Source organism: Phacochoerus africanus, chromosome 4 (assembly GCF_016906955.1).
Source record: "Phacochoerus africanus isolate WHEZ1 chromosome 4, ROS_Pafr_v1, whole genome shotgun sequence".
Taxonomy (NCBI): Eukaryota; Metazoa; Chordata; class Mammalia; order Artiodactyla; family Suidae; genus Phacochoerus; species Phacochoerus africanus.
In genome coordinates this window covers 86926158-86948325 of record NC_062547.1, presented here as the reverse complement: position 1 = coordinate 86948325, position 22168 = coordinate 86926158, and the positions used below count along the sequence as shown (strand labels likewise).

At 36.2% G+C, this 22168-nt stretch overlaps 1 protein-coding gene across 3 annotated transcripts in view; it reads left to right on the top strand.

Annotated features, from left to right (window-relative positions):
• AP3B1 (adaptor related protein complex 3 subunit beta 1) overlaps positions 1-22168 on the top strand; it is a 256686-nt gene that overhangs the window by 212438 nt on the left and 22080 nt on the right. Inside the window, exons 23-25 of one of the 3 annotated variants that reach the window (XR_007134506.1) lie at positions 9239-9470; positions 13943-14027; positions 15132-15211. Coding sequence is in view for 2 of the 3 variants with exons in the window: in XM_047778163.1 (XP_047634119.1) it covers positions 9239-9470; positions 13943-14027; position 15132 (318 nt within the window). In the remaining variant the exon portion in view is untranslated. Of the gene's footprint in view, positions 1-9238; positions 9471-13942; positions 14028-15131; positions 15218-22168 lie in introns of those variants that run through there. The other 2 variants (XM_047778163.1, XM_047778162.1) reach the window with 2 other exon arrangements.

Sequence of the window (22168 nt, the reverse complement as noted above, 5' to 3'; positions counted from 1 at the left end):
CCGTGTATCTGTATACAACTATTTTCTGGTCCTTTTCATAAATCATACATCTAAATAGATAACTGCTGTAAAACAAGCCAAAAAAAAAAAAACTATATTCAAAGAGAGCTGTTTAGATACTACAGATCTTCATATTTTTAAAGTCCAAAAATAGAATAGATTGATAATACTTAAAGATGATTAAGCATCTGTCTGTAGATTATAGCAAAAAAGACCGGAAGACATTGTTTTCATAAAGCTTTACGTGGAAGTGTCATCTCTGAAATAGTAACGCAGATGTTGAACACGGTTTATTCTTCGGCACTTACTTGATACTCCGTGTTTTATTTTTCAGTTCTCATTTAAATTTTATAATTCGATCATTTTGAACAGCTATGTTCAAAAGAAGTTTTACAACTTTAATCTTAATAATCTCCAAAAAAAGCAGACATGCTATGTCATAAAATAACTATTAGTGACTAGTTTGTATCCTATAAATCTAACTTGAGTTGATAATATGGTCCATTACCAGCTAACTGCACAGAGTATTTTTCATTTTACACTCTTCAGTTACTTTTTAGTGAAGTGTTAAAAAATATGAAGCTTTTCTCCTCTCTAAAATTGCACGCTGTCTGTCTGTTATTAGGGAGATAACAGCTCTTATAAATGTTTCAGTAAGCGCTAAGTAGACAGTTATGTGCACTCTCATTCCACGCTTATTTGCTTACTGTAATAAACTGATAAAATATGTGTGGTTTGTCTCTGTGTATCTACAGGCATCATGAGTCACATAGATTTCCTTTAGAAATAATGTTGTGTCTGCAGAATTGATTGGTTATTTTCATAAACCATCTAAAGGTACACAAACGACTTTTATTATTTCAACATATGCTGTGTGAAGATTTGTAGAGGGTTATCTCACTGTTGCCTGATGCTTTTTGTTCTGTTAACTCTTAAAAAGAGGCTTTTTAGTTTAGAGTTATTACAGCTACCGAACTAATTACCTCCTCAGGAATCATAGTGAGGATAACCCATATCGTTTGCTTGTAATGCAGCTGGATTTTTAATTCTTTGAACATTAGTAATTAAATAACTAAATCAAAGCTAATGTTTTCAAATATTGTTTTTCATACTATCCTGTATATACAAGTTTTCATATTTAATGGGATATAATGCTTTTACCCAAACTAGATGAGAATTAGTGTTTGTGTCATAGAAGTCCTTTTAGCTAGTAAGTTGTTCTTGGTGTATGCCTTTAAGGAATTTGGTATTTTTTCATTTATGTGCAATTATATGTAGCAGAAAATTTCTAGTCAGGTCATATCTTAAAACCAACAAATATTAATATTATAATATCCACTTATCACCACAGTTAAGTTCCTTGAAAAACTAATATTTTTTAGGAACAGTGTTATAATTTAGCAGTCCGCATCAGGTAAATATAGTTATGACCAATACTGGTGGTATATTATATGTAAATTTCTATAATCTTGGAGTTCTGAAAATGGATAAATTTGTGTGTTATAAATTGAACATAAAAGCAGGGAATAAATGGAGAGACAAGTAATAAACATAATAAATAAGCAAATTGTGCATATTGTGTTAAAGAAGATATTAAGTAGCTATGGAAAAAGAGAAATCAGAAGGAAGAAATGCAACTAGGTTAAATCTCATTAAGCAAACATATATGGGAACAAAGCCATGTGAGTATTGGAAGAAAGTGCATTCTAGGAAGAAGGAACCAATGCCCAGGTAGAGGGATTACTGGTGTGTGCAAGGAGTAGCAAGGACGTCGGGGTGGCTGGAGTGAAGTGAGTCGTGGGTTCAAAAGTACAAGGAGATGAGGCCAAAAAAACATAACGGAGTCAGACTGCATGGGGTGTACAGGCCTTTATAAGGATTCTTAGCTTTTACTCACAGTGAAATTGGAAGCCATTGGAGGGTATTGAACAGAGGGGTGACATGATGTAACTTTAACAAATTGGTGCTGGCTGCCATGCTCAGTTAGGGGGAGGGAGGGGGATGCACTGGAATTTGGGGTTAATAGTTGCAAACCATTGCCTTTGGAATGGATAAGCAATGAGGTCCTGCTCTATAGCATTGGAAACTATATCTAGTCACTTATGATGGAGTATGATAATATGAGGGGGGAAAATGTATACATGTATGTGTGACTGGGTCACCTTGCCATGCAGTAGAAAGTTGACAGAACACTGTAAACCAGCTGTATTGGAAAAAAATAAAAATCATCGAAAAAAAGAAGACTGTAGGAGTAATCCAGATGTGAGGCGGTAGTTGCTCAGGCCGGGATGGTAATGGTAGAGATAATGGGAAGTGGTGAGATTTACTTAGTTCATTCAGATAACTGTGGATTCCTTGCCTGAACTCTCCCTCTGGTGCCAGCTATGATTTTTCTGTTCTCTTAGTGAACTAAGGTTATCTCTGTCCTGGCATTTATCACACTGGTTGATTTACTTAGTTTCCCCCAGCTAAACAATAAACTCCTGAAGACTAGAATACTGAGTTTGTCTCTGAATTATTGTGCTTATAGTGGTTGGCACAATTAACTCAGTAAATGTTAGTCCATTGAAAGAGTGAATTAATAAATTAATGATCAGTACTTATCTTGTATTTGAAATAGTGGTAATATTGGACCAGGAGCCCTGAAATACCTAATTCTTGGACAGGATCACCTTTCTCCCCAGGATCCCTGTGGGAGATACAGAAGTCAGAGAACAAAGACAGAGACAGGCAAGGCAGTACTTTATTATTAGCAGGGTTTTGCTCTCTAAGCTCAATATAGAACTCCAGTGAGTGGTATGGCCAAATCAAGGATTCCTCTTTCCTAAAGAAGGTAGGACTAAATAGCCTTGAATCAAAGCAAGGTCTTAGATTTCAACCATAAGAATTGTTAATTCCATTTTTTCCCTTTTCTTTATTTTTTGAGGTATAGTTGATGTACAATATTATGTACATTTCAGATGAACAACATCATGATTCACAAATGTTAAAGATTATACTCCATTTATAGTTGTAAAATATTGGCTATATTCCTCGAATTGCGGTATATCCTTGTAGCTTATGTATTTTATGCGTAGTAATTTATACCTCTTAATCCCCTACCCCCATCTTTCCCTTCCCCTCTTCCCTCTCACCACTGATGTGTTCTCTATATCTGTGAGTCTGCCTCTTTTCTTATATTCACTCATATATTTTATTTTTTAGATTCCACATATGTGATGTATGCATACAGTATTTGTCTTTGTCTGACTTATTTAATACAATATCTTCCAAGTCCATCTAGGTTGTTGTACATGGCCAAAGTTTTCATTCTTTTTTGTGGCTGGGTAATATTCCATCCTATATATATACACACACCACCACCATCTTTATCCATTCATCTGTTGATGGGCACTTAAGTAGCTTCCATACCTTGGCAGTTGTAAATGTTGCTGTGAACAGTGAGGTGCATATATCTTTTCAGTGTTTTTTTCAGATGTATACTCGAGTGGAATTTGCTGGGTCATATGATAGTTCTGTTTTTTAGTTTTTTGATAAACTCTATGCTGCTTTCCACAGTGGCTGCACCAGTTTACATTCCCACTACATTGTATGAAGAATCTCTTTTCTCCACCTCCTCGCCAACACTTGTTATTCGTGCTCTTTTTAGATGACAGCCATTCTGACAAGTGTGAGATGTTATCTCTTTTTGATTTGCATTTCCATGATGATTAGCTGTATTGAGTATCTTTTCCTATGCCTATTGTTGATTTGCATTTCCTCTTTAGAAAATGTTTATTCAATTCTTCTGCCCATTTTTTAATCAGGTTTGGTTTTTTGATGTTGAGTTGTATGTGCTATTTATATATTTCAAATATTAAGCTCTTGTTGCTCACATCACTTGCAAATATATTCTCCTATTCTGTAGGTTGTCTTTTTGTTTTGTCCATGGTTTCATGTGCTGTGCAAAAGTTTTTGAGCTTATTTAGGTCCCATTCATTTACTTTTGCATTTATTTCCTTTTCTCTTATTTGACTCTTTTGACCTATAGAAGTGGTAGATTTATATGATTCAACCTAATCAGAGGCTGTACCTGCATCTCATCATAACATATCTACCAGAGCTTTAAGAAAAGAAATGAGAAAGCGCATTCTCCTGTTAACGGGTTTATTTCCCAGTCCCTCAATTAATGTCCTGGAATCTGACTAATTCTGATTAGTAGTTGAGTTGGGGAAATAAATGATAGAAACCAAATTTGAACTAGCGTAAGCAAAAGAAGGGAAGTTGCAGGAAGGAATGCTAGAGGATTTCACAGAAAACCAGGCTTCAGATTGGGCAGCAATATGTCAGCTCCAAGAACTATCCAAACTAAAGATACGAGCAGGATTCTCTCTCTCTTGTTTGTGCTCTGTTTTATTTCTTCCTGAAGGATATGGCAGGAAATGTGGCTACAGTCTTTAGAGTTTTAAATCTCAGAATTTTAGCCACTTGAGAGGGAATGGCTCGACTTCCCAAGTCCCAAACCTAAATATCCAAGGAAAGGGGCTCATTGGGCCATTCGTGAACCAGTTATGGTGGTCAGGTCATGAGGTAGCGTGAGAAGATGACAGCTCCAGGAGGAACTGAATGTGGCAAGGTACCTAGAAGATGATGGGATTTGTTGAGCAGACAATCCTCTACAAACCACTGCAGGGAGAAGAAAGCCTCTTCAAAAGACCAGCACCTTGTCTTGAGCCACGTAAAAGCAACTCTGAAACACTGAATTCTGATTCCACAGTGTCACAGACCTTACTCGATGCTTTGTTATCAGCCGTCAGAACACATCATGATGGAGGAGGGGGGCCAGGGAATTGGGATTGGCGTATGCACACTGAGGTATATGGAGTAATTGGCCAGCAGGGACCTGCTTTATAGCCCAGAAGACTCTACCCAGTATTCTCTGATGACCTATGTGGGAAAAGAATCTGAGAGAGAATGAATATGTGTTTATGTGTGGCTGGGTCACTTTGTTGTACAGCAGAAATGATCACAACCTTGTAAATTAACTATACGTCAATAAAACTTTAAAAATACATAAAAAAAGAAATCCATAGAAACAGTAAACCAAGTTATAACATCAGCTTTTTTAAGGAAAAGAAGAAAGTAGTTTCTACTATTCAAGTAGTGTTCTCATTAGCAGAGTGCGCTAGCCCAGGTGGTACTGCTGTGCAGATTTCAGAAAGTCACCCTTGAATATAAAGCGGGTTTTAAGCTCATGTCCACTTCTCAGTCATCACTGCACGTGGTAGTCCTCTTCAGTGTCCATTTAGCTGTTTTGGAGTAAGTGGATCTGGGAATTGTTGAGTGACCAAAAAAAAAAAAAAAAAGTGGATATCAAGAACTGTGAAGGGTAGGAGATGTGACCCCACTTGCAGGGTAGACCCGAGACAGTTTTGGTTTTTTTTTTTTAAGACTGGTTATAAATTTTATTTATTTATTTTTTAATTATTTATTATTTTTTTTTCCCACTGTACAGCAAGGGGGTCAGGTTATCCTTACATGTATACATTACAATTACATTTTTCCCCCAGCCTTTCTTCTGTTCCGAGACAGTTTTATGGATACGGGTAGAAGACACCAGACTCTTGTCTCAAAGACAAAGGATAGTTTATTACTCACAGCAGTAGCAGTAGTAGCCAGAGTAACATCTTTCCTGCCATTTCTCTCAGCCCCACTTTTCACAGGGAGATTCTATGAAGTCCAGGTGATGAAGGCATCTGCAGAGTGTTGCTGTAGAGAGGATCCTTGGCATAGAAGATCCCAGCCTTTTATAGGGATCTGCTGGCAAACCTGTCCAACCTTTGCCCCAGAGGGAGGCGCTTATGTGTTTCTAAAGACTACGTAGGTCCTTGAAAAATTTTCAGGACCAAAGTTGTTAGTGCCTTTGCTCAAAAGATGTGCAGAAATGTGAGAGATCTGCAGAGAACTGTTGCTCAACAAGAGAAGGGAGGAGGAGAAGGAAGGATATAACATTGGTGCCCTTAGATCAGAGTCAGCAAAATTTTTCTGCAAAGAGTCCAGATAGTAAATATATTATAGGACTGGAAGTGCTCATTTCCTCCACTGTAGAGCAAAAAAGCCACCATCCACAATATGTCAGTGAATTAGAATGGCTGTGTTCCAGCAAAACTTTATAAAATAGGCATCTGGTCATATTTGGCTTATGGGCTGTAGTTGGCTGACCCCCTGCCCAAGATGATCCGTTTTGTTCAAGCTTCTTAAATATCTACCTTTTTTTCTTAAACTTAAATCCTCATTTTCATAGCCCCCATCTAGGTCATTCTGTTTAATTTACCTTTCACGTCTTTTTTAACATTTAATAAGATTATCGTTATTTATAAAATGTGAAGTTAGAAAAGCCATTGACAGTATTTGGCATCTGAGACTACAAGCCACCACCGATCATATATGTTTCTGGAATGTAAATAACTAACCTGATGTACAAAATGTTGAACTAAAATCTTGCTCTCTTGTTAGCATTAATTGTATTACGTATGGAAGCTGATGAAGGATTTAGGGAACCTGCTGGTTTTATTGAATAAAATATCACCTATGTAATTTAGATGCTGGAGAGGGCTTGCTGAATATGACTTGTATGATCTTAAAAAATACAATTAAAAAACAAATGTGGAGTTCCTGTCGTGGCGCAGTGGTTAACGAATCCGACGAGGAACCATGAGGTTGCGGGTTCGATCCCTGCCCTTGCTCAGCGGATTAACGATCCGGCGTTGCCGTGAGCTGTGGTGTAGGTTGCAGATGCGGCTCGGATCCTGCGTTGCTGTGGCTCTGGCGTAGGCCTGTGGCTACAGCTCCGATTTGACCCCTAGCCTGGGAACCTCCATATGCCGCGGGAGCGGCCCAAGAAATAGCAAAAAGACAAAAAAAAAAAAATGTTGGAGTTCCCATCATGGCGCAATGGAAATGGATCCGACTAGGAACCATGGGGTTGCGGGTTCAATCCTTGGCCTCGCTCGGTGGGTTAAGGATATGGCATTGCCATGAGCTGTGGTGTAGGTCCAGATGCGGCTCAGATCCTGCATTACTGTGGCTCTGGCATAGGCTGGCAGCTACAGCTCCAATTGGACCGCTAGCCTGGCAACCTCCATATGCCACGGATGTGGCCCTAAAGTGACAAAAAAAGACAAACAAGTGTTTTCAGCATCAGCCCTGTTCTGTAGTGAAAAAAGCATGTGGCACTTAGCACAAAGTGCCATTTATGAGCTTTTTTTTGTGGAAGAACGCATAGGCTTCTTTGCATTATCATAGGTAAATTTTGAGGATTTTCGGGGAGGACCTTTTTTCAGTATTAACTTCATTAGAAAGTACTTCTTGAATAGTGGAGAGAATCACTGTTTTTCTCCATGTGCACATCCCTTAGCGTTCTAATTATTATAATAGAGGGGCAGAATTTTGAGACAAAATAGAAAAAAAATATTTGGACCATGTGTCCCAGGATTAGATTGAGAGAGAGAATCAATAAACCAACTAAGACAGGTTGATAACTCTTAAATGACTGAAGGCATGCCTTCAAAGAACCTTATATGGTGTTTAGAGTACTGATTGCTGGCTGCTTGTAATCCAGACTCCTGCTTCTGTTCTGTTTTTCTCATGGTACTCTAATGTGCCTCTTTCCAGCTTTCTTATTTTGTGTGCATGATTTATAACTCTTAGATTTTTGTTGATGAACTTTAAATTATTAACATTATGACTAAGTTTTTAATGTCATCAGATGTCGGTGCATAGTGAACATGTTGAATAGATTAATATGTACTCTCACAATCATAAAACCTAGTTTGGGAGACGACACTTCCTAAAGCTAGTTAGGAAGAAAATCTTGATTAGGCCTATTTAATTACAAATTGATTTTTTTTTTTAAAGCTTACCCATGTCAGGTCAAGCCTCATGCAATATGTTGAATGGAAAGATAGCCCCCATATGATTTTAGAATGGACTGTTTCTTCATTTAATATACTACCTCCAATTCCACTCACAATTGAATTTAACTAAAAGAGTCTAAAATTCAGTGGAAGAATAAATAAATGACTAGCCAAGAAAATATTGGGAGGAGGGGTAGAGGAGTGAGGGATGCTTTGTTTTGCCAAACAAGCAAATCGTATTATAGGGCTGTAAGAAAAGAAACAATGTGGTCCTGGTTTAACAGCTCTATCAAGGTCCAAAAATGTCTCCAAATACAGGGAGTTCCTGTTGTGGCACAGTGGGAACAAATCTGACTAGTAACCAGGTTGTAGTTTGATTCCTGGTGGCCTTGCTCAGTGGGTTAAGGATCCGGCACTGCCGTGAGCTGTGGTGTAGGCTGAAGACTCAGCTCGGATCCTGCATTGTTGTGGCTGTGGCGCAGGCCAGCAGCTACAGCTCTGATTCAACCCTGAGCCTGGGAACTTCCATATGCCACAGGTATGGCCCTAAAAAGCAAAAAAAAACCAAAAAAAACTCTCCAAATACATAAATTACTAGAATGTTTGCATTTACACATAATTAAGGAAAAGCTAATTATCTATCTTGTACAGATGATTTGTTAGGTATTTGGAGAAAATTAAATATGGAGTCAGTAGACCTAAATCAGTTCCTCATAAATTAAAAATTATAACCATGAAAGCTCTAGAAGAAAATGTAAGTGAATAGTAGTTATCTAATCTCAAAGTAGGAAAGATCTTTTGTCATTAAAGCAAAGGAAGAACCACCTTGAAAAGGAGATCATAGTCTTCAGTTTACAGTGAAAGAAATTCAAGTTGAAAAAAGTTAAAGGAATCACAATTGAAAATAAAGTATAATGGCAGGTGATGATGTCCTGCAGTTCAAACCCAAGAAAATCAGATGACAAATTGTTATAATTAATAAGAAAGTTTGCAAAATATCCAAATATAATGTACTTAAAAAAAAAGTTTATAAGCTCTTAAAAATTGAGTATATAACTGTATTATCTTCTTATTAGATGTAGATTGACAAAATATTTTAATATATGCCTGCAGACTACCAAAGAATTTTAATATTGTTTTGAAGGCATTTACTTTATATTTGTATATAATTTCTGGTTTCAAATCTATGTATAAGATAGCTTACTAAATGTATGTTATTGTGGTTTATATAATACGTTAGGGAAAACAGGAGTTAAATGTTATGAATTTTTGCATATTTTCTAAGAGGGTTAAAAACTATATTCACTAATTCACCTTTTTTGTCTTTTTCCAATGTGCCATAGGTCAGTACTCCTGTCTTTGTACCAATGACGACTCATGTGCTGCTTCATCGGATGAGTGGGAAAGGACTAGCGGCCCATTATTCCTTTCCAAGACAGCCTTGCATTTTTGGTGACAAGATGGTCTCTGTGCAAATAACATTGAATAATACCACTGATCGGAAGATAGAAAATATCCACATAGGGGAGAAGAAACTTCCTATGGGCATGCAAATGCATGTTTTTAATCCAATAGGTAAATCTTAATTCTCATTTAAAACTTTATCTCCTAGTTAGATGTGTTCCTTTTCAAAGTAAAGTAGAATACATGTTATTTTATTGACGTATCATCCTCAGTTTATATTTGCTTTTCCTTTGTAAACTATACTTATCATATAAGATAAATACATTTTTTTAAACCTTAATGAATCAGGTGCCAGCAATAGCCATAGCAATACTGATGAAAGAATGGGTCTGGCCAATCAAAATTGGCCCCCATTTTTTCCTATCTGCATCACCTTCCCCCACCTCTCTTTCTGGTCAGCTCCATTCCCTGCATGATTCGAGTCTGCCTTTTCTATGCACAACCTCCCATATCTCTCCTTCGCTGCTTCACTGCCCATTCTGTAGTTTGAAAAGTGAAGGAAGCAGAGACAGAGAGGGGGTGTGCTATTCCTGTCTTCCTTTCCAGATATAGAAAGCAGAGTAGCCCACAGTATGTTACTGGTATTTTTATACATCGTGTTTTTTAATCTTCTGCCACCCATTTAAAAATCAATTGACATTAAAGCCCAAGCCCAGAAAAGCACAAGGTTATGGCAGTTCGTGGTGCTTTATTCCCACATGCAGCACAATGGGCAGAGGTCGAGCAGGCTGCCCCTCCATGCAGCATGTGCTTCCCAGGCCACCTCAGTGCCCATTGTATCATACTGTCTCACTAACTGTCAGCCCTCCTTCCATTTTTTACTTATTTTACCAAACATGCACCTTTTAAAAATTATCTTTGTATGGCTTACTTTGAGTTAAAAATAGTATAGTAACTAGAATGACTATCTCTATTCTTTCTGTTGGTATAAGTGGAGGCAGTCCTAAAGGTGAACGCTTCAGGCAAAATCTCAACTAAAAATGATAGAAGGTTTCTATCATTGAACCTTTGAAATGTTACAATCAGAAAGCTCCAGGTGATTCCTTTTTATAATCCTTTAGGTGACAAAGCCTTTTGACTAGGTAACTATGCCTTCTTTACTAATTATTTTCTGTCACATAACTATTCTGTTTTTCTTCATCTTTGCCTGAGCTCTTTGACATTGTTGAATTCTGTCCTATGGTGGTTTTGAGTCATTCAGTAAAGGAAGTCATTCTTTGGGTCCTGTTTTTCCACAAAGGAATAAAACAATTCCTGACGCATGAAATATGCTCGAGTTAGTGAGTTGATTTCAGAACACACTTAGTACCCGTTTTTTAAAAAAAAAAAAATGTGGGTAATTAGGACACCATTTAAAGAATACAAGGTGTCCTGATTTTTATTTAATTATTTTTTGAAGTTAATATATTGCTGAGGAATTAACGAATATCCCAATTTGCGTTCTTCTTTATTGCTTGATATCCAGCTTTTTTTACCTAGTTAAAAAATTAGTCTAGTTTAAAAAGGGTCAAGCTGCTGATATATGAATCGTGTGAAGGTTGAAAATGTTATCCAAAGGTTAAAACAGTAGAACAGTATTAACATCTCTTTGAGCTGCCATAATAAGTCGATGAGTTGACTGACCTTTCATTGGCCTATGTAGAATAGAAGAAATAAATATAATAAATTTCATAGTATGGCCTTAACACAAAAATAAAATACGAATATATGCCATTACCTCAGTACTAGTAATAGACTTTCTTTTCTCTTCTTAGACAAAATTTTCTGGCTTTTGGTGTTTCATTTGTTTCATGGGCATTTATTGAATACCCTCAAGATTCAGAGTTCTTGCCTATACAGTATGTGTTTGTATATAATAACCACCTAGTCTCTTTGATCAGTAGATAACAGTAGAATTCAGAGTATGATATATCTTAATTAGTCCTCCAAAAACATCTTAAGACTGCAACAAAGAACAGATACCACATTTTCCTCTTTTTGTGAAATAAGGGCACTAAGATACCTGTTTTATTTAATAAGCACATATGTGTATGGTAAGGAGTCCAACAGCTTTCTTATTTGTCACCAGTCTGTTCTCTTTTTCTCTATGACTTTTATCAGGATTTTGCCCCACCTTTAGCAAGAAACTGGATTCCTTATAAAAGTATTAGGAATAAAGGGCAGTTTTCCCCAAGGAGATCAGGTACATGAATATAAGAGTCTGAAAACACACACATTCTGCACTATATTCAGTGACTTTATGTTAGCAGTTGACAAGTTTGAGTTCAGCTAAGATTTCATGAGTGACTGTACCACTGTCACATCGAAGTATATGGCATCCTGTGTGATTTCATTTGTTGTTATTAGTGGTGTGGTGTAATAGGGCCACTGTTTTTCAGCCATTTCTATGTAACCCTCTCATGTATAGTGCAGTGATCCAGAAGCAGTTTCCAAATACAGACACCTGATCAAATAAACTTTCCCAATGTAGTAGGCTTCAAATGTTATAAAAATCTATTATATGAATAATTTTATGCTGATCACTTTGCTCTTGAAGCGTTCATATAATAAAACATGCCATTGATCATGAACTATCCTCCAGAATTAGTATGGTACTAAGCTCACAGTTAATTATCTTAAGACTGAGGATGTTATGAAACTGTGTCAGAGTGCTGTCAACAAGGTGTCTTGAGAGCTGTCACTTTGTCAGATGAAATACGGGGTTACATGGTGTAGAGAGATCTAAGTCCTGAATGTCATCGTGTTTTGGAGATGACAGCATTTGCTACAAATGTGGTATCAGCTGCAAACAAGACCAAACCCCTCTATATCTATGATGGGGTTTGAGGATTCACTAAAGAATAGCCTTGAACAGTGTGACTGACAGCTGTGAATTGATAAGGTGTAGCTTTAAGCAAAATGCAAGGAAACTATTCTTACAGTTATTTACTCTACAATAAGCCTGTTTGCTAAAGATTAGGTAGCAAGCCTTCTGGTACCATCCTGGTAAATGTTGGATTTATAAACAAATGAACTTCAAACTGGAATCAGCAAACCAGCTACTAAGCAAGCAAACCAATAACACTTTATAAATCAGCATCAAACAAATACCTTCTTCTAATGCCTAATCTTCATTGAGCCTTTGAGATATAAAAATACTTCTTAGGCGTTCTCATCATGGCTCAGTGGTTAACGAACCCAACAAGTATCCATGAGGACGTGGGCGGGTTCCATCCCTGGCCTTGCTCAGTGGGTTAAAGGATCCAGCATTGCCGTGAGCTGTGGTGTAGGTCACACATGCAGCTCAGATCCCACATTGCCTTGAGCTGTGGCACAGGCTGGCAGCTGTAGCTCGGATTTGACCCCTAGCCTGGGAACCTCCGTATGCCACGGGTGCGGCCCTAGAAAGACAAAAAAAAAGGACAAAAATAAAATAAAAATACTTTTTACTATCTTAAGTTTATTGAATTATTCTTCTGTCCTGTCTGAACCACCATTTCTATAATGGTTAGCCTTGAACGGCAAATTATACTTACCAACAAGCCCTAGGATGGTCACAGTCTACTGGATTAGTGCGTGCTTGTTAGAATGTAACTCCATCTAACAATGTACATGCAGAAGAGGTAACACCTAAATATCAAGCTACTATGCAGTATGACTACAGTTATACTGGAGACTTTAAGCACAGTAGAAAACAAAAGTGAATGGTTTTTCTTTAAATATATAATTATCATAAATATTTATACTACCTAGGAATATTTTAAGATCCCTCGTTATTCTCTTGTACATCATTACACTTTGACTTTGGAATCGTAAGCAAAATAAAATGCTGTTACTGTTTGTCTTGAGTTTTATCATTGTCAACTGAAAAACACCCGTGTTGTATGTCAAAACAGTTAACTTTCCATACTTGATTCGTTGATAGATGAAGCTTCAAAAATTACAAATCTATAAAATGTCATTTTATTATTTCTTTTTCAAGATAACCTAATCTGTTATCAATTTTCTTTTAGCAATTTGAATAATGCAATTAGACTTAGGTTTTGGTTCATATAATGCCAATTGTCTTGATTAACTTCTTAGGACGTAAATTCATTTCATCTTCCATCTTTGCTTTAATTTGCACGTGTTAAATTTTGGATTTTTTTTTCCCAGTGGAAATCTAGAACATTGTTTAAAATTTATGTTCTGTATCTATAGAGTAAATATTCCATAATTTTAAGCACCCAGAGTCTATACATAATCTCTTAAAAGCACCCAGAGTCTACTGCAGTTGTTCCAGACAGGAAAACATTTATTTCCTTCTCACCTTCCGTGCCTATGAAGACATTACTATAAAACATGAAATGGCTAAGGATGAGGTATATTTGAAACAAGTAGGTGTAATGTGTTCATTGAAATATGCACAGAATTAAGTTGTGAAAAAGAAAGCCTTCATGTGAAATTACTTTATAATTTGCTTTAATATTCTTAGTTCGAAATTTTTTTTTACAAGCTGTCCTTAAATCTGATTGTTTTAAACTACAGACATAGGTTTTCAGTGTTTAGTTTGGCTCTTTTTCACATGCTACCTGTTTTCATGTCTAAATTATCTTACTTCCTAGGATCTCTTGAGCCTGGGGGATCCATTACTGTTTCAATGGGTATTGACTTTTGTGATTCCACTCAGACTGCCAGTTTCCAGTTGTGGTAAGTTCAATTATTCTTCTATATTTCATATTACCTACAAAGGATAGCAGATCAGAATCTAGGCTTTAACAGCTTTTTCTTTGAGAGACAAAACACTTACACAAATGTGCTTTTCTTTGGCAATGTTTAGACTGCCATGGAATAGTTGTACAAATTGTGTATAATATATGTATTTTTACACAAACTATAGTTACACGCCTAGCCATTACAGTCTGCCATATGTGGTTGAATTTCATGGTTTGTTGGTTAAAGTAAGAAGCTACTGCTAACCAGTTTTTTTTCTTTTTTCTTTTTTTTTTTTTTTTTTTGCTTAACAGTTTTGGAAATTTTATGAGAAAATTCAGAAGAAATTAAAAACCTTAATAATACTGTTCGCTAGCCCAGAGAAGATGTATTTTGAAATATTTTAAATGTTATTGATTCTGTCAGTATTGAAAAGTCATACATTTTTCCCTTTTTCCTTTAATTTACAAACTGCTTTTGATGAAATTCAAAAAAGAACATTTATCAGGTGGCAAAGGTTTCACTGGTGAATACTATTCAAAAGAGCTTTTCTAGGATTGGGTTTTTTCAATGTTACAGTTTACATATAATATTTTATACATTTCTGATGAAATCCAGAAACAATTAGCAAATTAGTACACTACTATATTCATGCACCTTTAAGAATTTTCCTTGAACTCATTTCTTTTATATCTTTCTGCCCTAAGATGTGATTTGTTATTTTGATTCGAGGTGGCTTTGTTTTTATTTCTAAAAAGAATTCAGTCATTTTATTTATGTAAATTTTAGCCAGCTTCTAACAGAATTTGTTATACTAAAAATCTCCAAGTTTAGGAAATAGACACTTTTAAATAAGTGTATAGGTCAAATGTAGTGAACCTTTCTTTTTCATACACCTTTTCAGTTTACTAGTAATTCAGGCCTAATATACCATTTGTCGCTGAGAACCTGCAGTGATGAATATAAGCCGTGTAGCATAACACATTGATTTTATGCATATCATCACCTTTATGTTTTGGGAGGTCTGCTATATTAGTGATATATAAAAACTGATTACTTTTCCCAACATTGCCTAGTAATTGTTTATTATTTTTCTATTAGACAAACAACACAGATCAATATTCCTGAGCCCAAGACTATGAGTAACATCACTCTAAATAGATTTGCCTCCAACGCCAGAGGTATATTCATTTTAATGATTTCGACAATGTGAGCCCAATGACAAAGCTTACGCACTAAGTTAGGACAAAATTTGAGAACTAAAAAAATTCTTTTTGCTTTTCAGTGTATATAAAAAAACATTTTGTATTTCTGCATAACGAGGTGGGGCTTTTAAAAATATTTTTTCATGACATGCATTTTCTCTTTAGTCCATTGGACAAGATTTGCATCTTGTCTTTCACAATGAAGTCCCCTCAGGGATAAGTATTTAGGTAGCGTGCAATTTTTATCTTACGTTGTAAACTGTCCACGAACAATCTTTTCTCATCTTCTCCTAGGCTAATTTTAGGAAACTTTATTTTGGATAGAAAACAGACTTACCTGCTATCTCAAGCACTTGCTTTAATATGTTTTTCTGTTGTGAAGGTATAAATTAGTTATTTTAGATTTTTATCAAGCATATAAGCACACTAGATCAAAAATTATTTTGTGTGTGTGTTTCAAAAAGAACACTTTGTCTTGCATCAGATGTAATTGATCCTGAAGCAGTGTAATCACAATTACTCACTTTCTTAATTGGCCTGCCCAAAATCAGAAAATGGAAACCGATCGACAGTGTTTAAATCAATAGCTTCATAGTAGTGCAAGTGGGGGTAGGGAGATAGTGGTAATGGGTAGATCAATTGGTCTTAGATGCCAATCACTGACTGTGCCCTTTGCATAGTAAATAGCACTTTTTGCTTAGTGATGTGCTGTATTAGTCTTGGATGTCCAGTAAATAGGGGAAGAAAGCAAGAATGGCTGATGCTGAATTTTTTCCTCAAAATACGTTATACAAATCAATACATAAAATTATGGTATGAGCATATTTGATAAGAAGCCTTCAGAAAGGCTAAGAACATGGACTATGAGCCATTCAGCATAGGTATGCTTCTCTTTATTAAAAGAAAAAGGAACGAGAGTACATGATCCTACTTAAGCCTCTAGATTAATTCTCTGTATCATTAGAGTTATATGATACATATATAGATGAATAAAACTATTATATATAACTATATAGTTATATGGATACTTGATAAGTATTAATGTCTTTTTTTTTGCTTTGCATCTTAAATGGTCATCAAATTAAGTCCTTGATTAAATTTGTTGAGATTGAAAATGTGTATAATATATATAAATGTATCTCTCTAAAAGTAGATGCAGTGCATAAACAGGTCTCATCCTTGTGATCAGCAGGCATAAACATTAACTAGTATGAAATTACATGGCTTGGCTCAAGTTAGAGGGCTGAGCACTAGTATCCACCCCTCTTTTTGCCCAAAATCCATTAAAAAGATGAAAATACATTCTTTAATAGAGAATGAGCACTAAAAAGAGAAAGAGTGCCATTAGCTGACCAGAAATTGTGAAGAATTATTGGCAGTTAGAAAGCAAATGGGAGCAGGTAAACAATAACAGAGAAAATAAAAACCACAGAGCAAAACACTCATGGGAAAAACTACTACAATGGTAAGAACAAATCTGGCAGATGATCAGACAGAAAGTAAGCAGGAGAAAAGAAAAGTTAGGGTAAGACAGTATTGGGGAATTAAAGAACTACTTCCAACCCCCAGGTTCCACAGCCTTGCCCCTAGCAGCAGGCAGCACACACTGAGTCAGAGACCTAAGAATTACCTGTAAGGAAAGTGAACAACTGCTTGCCTGGGAAGGACTTTTAGTGAGGACATGGGGGCCTAAGAGAACACAGGCGTTGAGTTTGTAGGAAGGAGGCAGGATGGTGGGAGATGAGATGAAATGCACTCTGTCCAAGAGAGTGATATTCTCAAGTCGTCTACCACCAGGGTAGAGCCAGTCTTATGTCTGTTGGTGGAGACAAGGCCATTGCCTACCTACCTCCCAACTTCATGATCATGTAACTAGTCATGTCTCACCCACGTAAGAAAACTCTAGTCAGAGAAAAGGCCCATAGAAATAACACTCCCCTGTATCAAGCAGTTGCTCTGTGCTAGGCACTGTTTTAAACACTTGTATTGTATGTATGAATTTACCTAATTCTCAAAACATTCCTAAGAGTATTAATTATCATCCCACTTTAGAGGTGAGTAAACTAAGGCACAGGGAGAAAACTTGTCTAAAATCTCGTAGCTAATAGGCAGCAGAATTTGGCTGTGTTTGTAAGTTGAAACTAGTCCTTCATTATAAATGAAACACAGTTTAGGATGATCAAGCTTTTGAAGGGAAACCGTCGATTTGAAAGGGAAAGCTCAGAATGTTTCCAAAGACTCACAGATCATGAAGGGAGCAGACAATTTGAGAAAGAGAAGAGATATCTCTAAAAATTACAAAGAAGAAACTGTCTTGGCTCAGCGGTAACAAACCCGACTAGTATCCATGAGGATTCAGATTCGATGCCTGGCCCCCGTCAGTGGGTTAAGGATCCAGCCTTGCAGTGAACTGTGGTGCTGTGGTGTAGGTCACAGACACGACTCAGATACGACATCGTTGTGGCTGTGGTGTGGACCGGCAGCTGTAGGTCCGATTCAGCCCCTAGCCTGGGAACTTCCATATGCTGCAGATGCAGCCCTAAAAAGACAAAGATAAATTAATTAATTAATTGATTTTTAAAAATAAAATAAAAATTACAAAGACTATATGGTTCAAGAGAACACTACAACTGTAAAGCAAGAATGCATTGCTTACTTTGAAAAGGAGTAATTAGGCAATCTAACATATAGTCTCAGAGATCTAATGCCAAAAGGAATTCAGTGGGTGAAAGATAGACTGGACACAACCGAAAACTGACACAGTGTTCCATAAGAGGAGTCAGGGAATTCAGACAAATAGACAGAGATGGAAAATATGAAAGAAAAGTTAAAAGAACTAACTCACCTAGTAGGAGATCTAAAAGGAAAGAAAAAAGACAATAGAAAGAAGAAATAATTAAAGAAGTAAATTCTAGGAGAAAATTTTCCCAAGCAAAAGAAATGTATAAGCCTTCAGATTAAAAGGACCCATCAAAGGCCAAACAGGATGAACATGAACATCTAGCAAAAAGGCCACATCCTGGTAGAATTTTCAATAAGGAGAGAATCACTCCAGTATCTTCAGAAAGAAGAAGAAAAGCAGCTTACCTAAAAATGAACAAAAATTCGATTGGAATCAGATTTCTCATCAATATTGTCATCAGTTCTGGTGACCAGAAGGCAAGGTACATGACCTTTAAAATTTGAGAAAACCAACTAGACATTTTTTTCAGAAAAGCAAAGATTCTATCAGTTTACCACCCATAGGCCCTTTCTAGAAAGGATTACTCGAAGATGTACTGTCATAATTTTTTTTAAATTTGAGACGGAGAAAAGCAGAATTTAAAAAAACAAAGAATTCTACCTGTAAAATCCATCAGTGTGTGAAAATTGTCCACATCTAATGTGAAAAATAAATTTTAACTCTCTGGGATCACAATCTCGACATGGACAAGTGCGAGGAGGAGTGATGGTGTTCTTGTCATGCTTGGCAAGAGGATTGATTGATGGCAAAAAAAGAAGTTTAACTATGGTTTAAAATGTTAAAGTTAACCTCTGAATTAATGGAAATAGGATGTATTATAACCTCCAAATGACTGGAGAGAAGCATAAAAGGAGTGCCTAAAACTTGACCAGTTTATTAACAAAGCGGGAAAAGAAAAAAGCATGGCAAATAAAAAACAAAATAAGATGGCTGGAAGGGGCCATACATAGTAGTTATCAGAATTGATATCAGTAAGTTAAATTCCACTTATATCGAACATGTAAAAATCCAACATACACTTTTTATATTAACCCCACCTAAAAAAAGGATGGCACAGAAAAATGGAGAATAAAAAAATAAAATATATATGTGTGTGTTTATTATCAGACATAGAAGTTACCTGTCATCACACGAAATATCAGAAGCGTTCTCTTTTAAGTCAGTAAAGCAAAACAAGGTTACCCTCTTTCAACACTATTTCATGTTTTAATGGAAGTTCTAGCCAATACAGGAAGACAAGTAAAAATAGTTGAGGTATAAATCCTATAGAGAAAGACACAAAATTATCATTTTTACTCAATACGTAATTACTGACCCACAAAGTCTTGAAATCTACAGAAAATCTGTTATTTAAACTAACAAGTTAGGAAGATGGTACAAATCACTATATAAAAATCATTAAGATTTCTACATAAGAGGAATAACCAATTTAAGATATGAATAACATTATACGAACAACAAAAGGAATGAATTAATGAGAACTGTGTGGGAATTTACGAAAAGAGTTGAAACTTTCCTGAAGGCCAAAAAAGATACAAATAAAATTATAAACATGTCGTGTTCCTAAATGGGACATAGTACTCTCCCTCAAGTTAATCTTCAAATTCCTTGTGATTCTATGCTAAATTGCAGTAAGCCTTTTCAAGGAACTTAACAAATTTCTAAAATTCACCTGGAAAAAAGAATGTCCAAGAAATGTCAAAACAAAATTTAAATGAAAAAAGCCTTTTTCAATAATAACTTCCAATTATTCTTTTAAGTCACAAGAATATATTTTTTTAATGTAATTGGCTATTGGCACAGGAATCAGTGAAACAAAATAGAGAATTTAGAAATTTACAAATTTTGTATATCATAAAGATAATGTTTCAAATCAGTGGGGAGAGAATGGACCGTTGAGTAGATGGTGTGAGGACTACTATCTAGAAGAAATAAAGATACCCTCCCCCACAAATTATTCCAAAATGAATTACAGAGGGATTTGTGATTTAATCATAGAAAATATAAGAGTATTTAGAAATTATGTAGACAAATATTTTTATACTCTTTGGGGGCAAAATTCAAGCAAGACACAATAGCCAGAAAGCTATAAAGATTGACACATTTGACTATTAAAATTTTTAACTCTATAAAGAAGAAAAAATAGATATCAGAATAGGTAAGAGGTGGTGAGAAAGTATCACAGCACATTTAGCAGACAAAAGTTTAATAACCAGAAGTTCTAATAAAGAACTCTCATAATCAGTAACAAGGAATCTAATGTAAAAGTGGAACAAGGTCAAGAATAGTTCATTAACAAAAAAAGAAATGCAAATGGCCAATAATGTATCCATTGTCAGTAGTAGACAGGAAAATTAAAAAAAAATTCATCCATCAGATTTGCAAAATTGTTTTTGGCTGCGCCCATCACATGTGAAAGTTCCTGAGCTAGGGATCAAAGCTGTGCCACACCAGTGACCCAGCCAGCTGCAGTGGCAAAGCCAGATCCTTAACCTCTGTGCCACAAGGGAGCTCCTGCAAATTTTAAAATGATTTTAATGTCTGACAAGAAAGGTACAGAAGAACATGTAGTCTTGTGTATTGCTTTTTGGCACCACTTTGTTTAGGTCACTTAGGCAATATCTAGCTAAATGCCAAATATTCATACTCTTCAACTTAGTGACTTCATTTCTAGGGTCTCAGGCTTTGGGAAATATTGGTGCTTATGCTGAAGAAATAGATCTATCCAAGGGCATTAACTGAGCATTGTTTGTAAAGGGGACGTATGCAAATGATAATTGTTGGTGGAATATGTAAATAAATTATACTACTTCCCTATTATGTATGTAGGTTTTAAGTATCTACTGTGGATTAAGCTCCATACTGGGTTATCTTATTCATTAAATCATTAAAACTAGCCTGCAAGGTAAGTGCCATTTTTCTCATGGCATAGATAAGGAAACTTGAGTCTCCCAATGGTTAGACTACATGTCCATTTCTCTTACCTAGAAAATTTACCAGTTTGGATCCTAGGGGTCTGCAAAATGAGGTTGTAGGCATTGCAATTAAATACGGAACAAGTAGAATTTTGTCTTATATTAAACTGTTACGCCATCTGATCCCATGTAATTAGGCTATTTAGAGCTACCTAATAATAGTACTTTGTTGACCTGGTAAATTGTTAATTCCATTAAATTTACATCTATCCTTACTCATTTTCACCGCTCCCTTATCCATGTCAAGCTATCTGTGTTTAGCCCCATGTTCAACCAAAGGAGATGAGATGAAAAAAAGGAGGGGGATAAAGGAGAAGAAAAGCTGTAAGGAGAGAGAAGTGAACAATTTTAAAAAGACAGAATATTTAAAAGGAGGTACATAGAAAATGGTGGAGGACATCCTAGAACAATGACATGAGTGAAAGTACAGTTTCCCCAAAATAAAGAGGAAACATTCCACCTTACTCCCTGCTTGGCCAGACCTTGCTTAGAAGCTGAGACTGGCTTATAAAGTATGTTATGTACTAGTTACATTAATTAGGTGTTGCATTCAGTTGTTTGTAACAGAAACCCAACTGTAGTGACTTCATCAAATAGGGTTTATTATTCTCCTGGCATAAGAACAGAAGTCAGCAGTTCAGAGCAGCTTGAGCAACTCTACAGTGTCTTCTGGTACAAGGCCTTCCCAGCTTTTTGTTCCATATGTGCCAATTTCCTTAGCATGTGCCAGTCATTCTCAGGGTCACAGGATGGCAGTTCTACTTCCAGGATTCTGTCTGCATTCCAGGCCGAAAAAGGTGACATGGAAAGAGGAGCCACATTCTGTGTCAGAAAAGCAAAGCTTTCCCAGGAGTCCAAGTAGACTTCTGTTCAGGCTTCAGGGGTCATGACTGGATCACTGACCACTCCTAGTTACAGTGTGGAGGGGGGTGCATTGTGTACCTGGAAAAATCCAGGATTATGTCAGGAGAGAAGAAAAAGAAAGTAGATCCTGAGTAAGCAATGAGTTGTGTCTGCCGCAGCAGTGTTCCAATTTTATTTCGCCTCAAGAGACCCATTTTGCATGCACTTAAGTTAATTTTTCATATGTAATTGTGTTAATCATTTCACCAACCACAGAAAATAAAACATGCATTACCCAAAAGTAACAAAAACAAGACGTATACAGTCGAGTTGTATACATCAGTCTCTAACACATTGGTTGTTGCCTCTGGG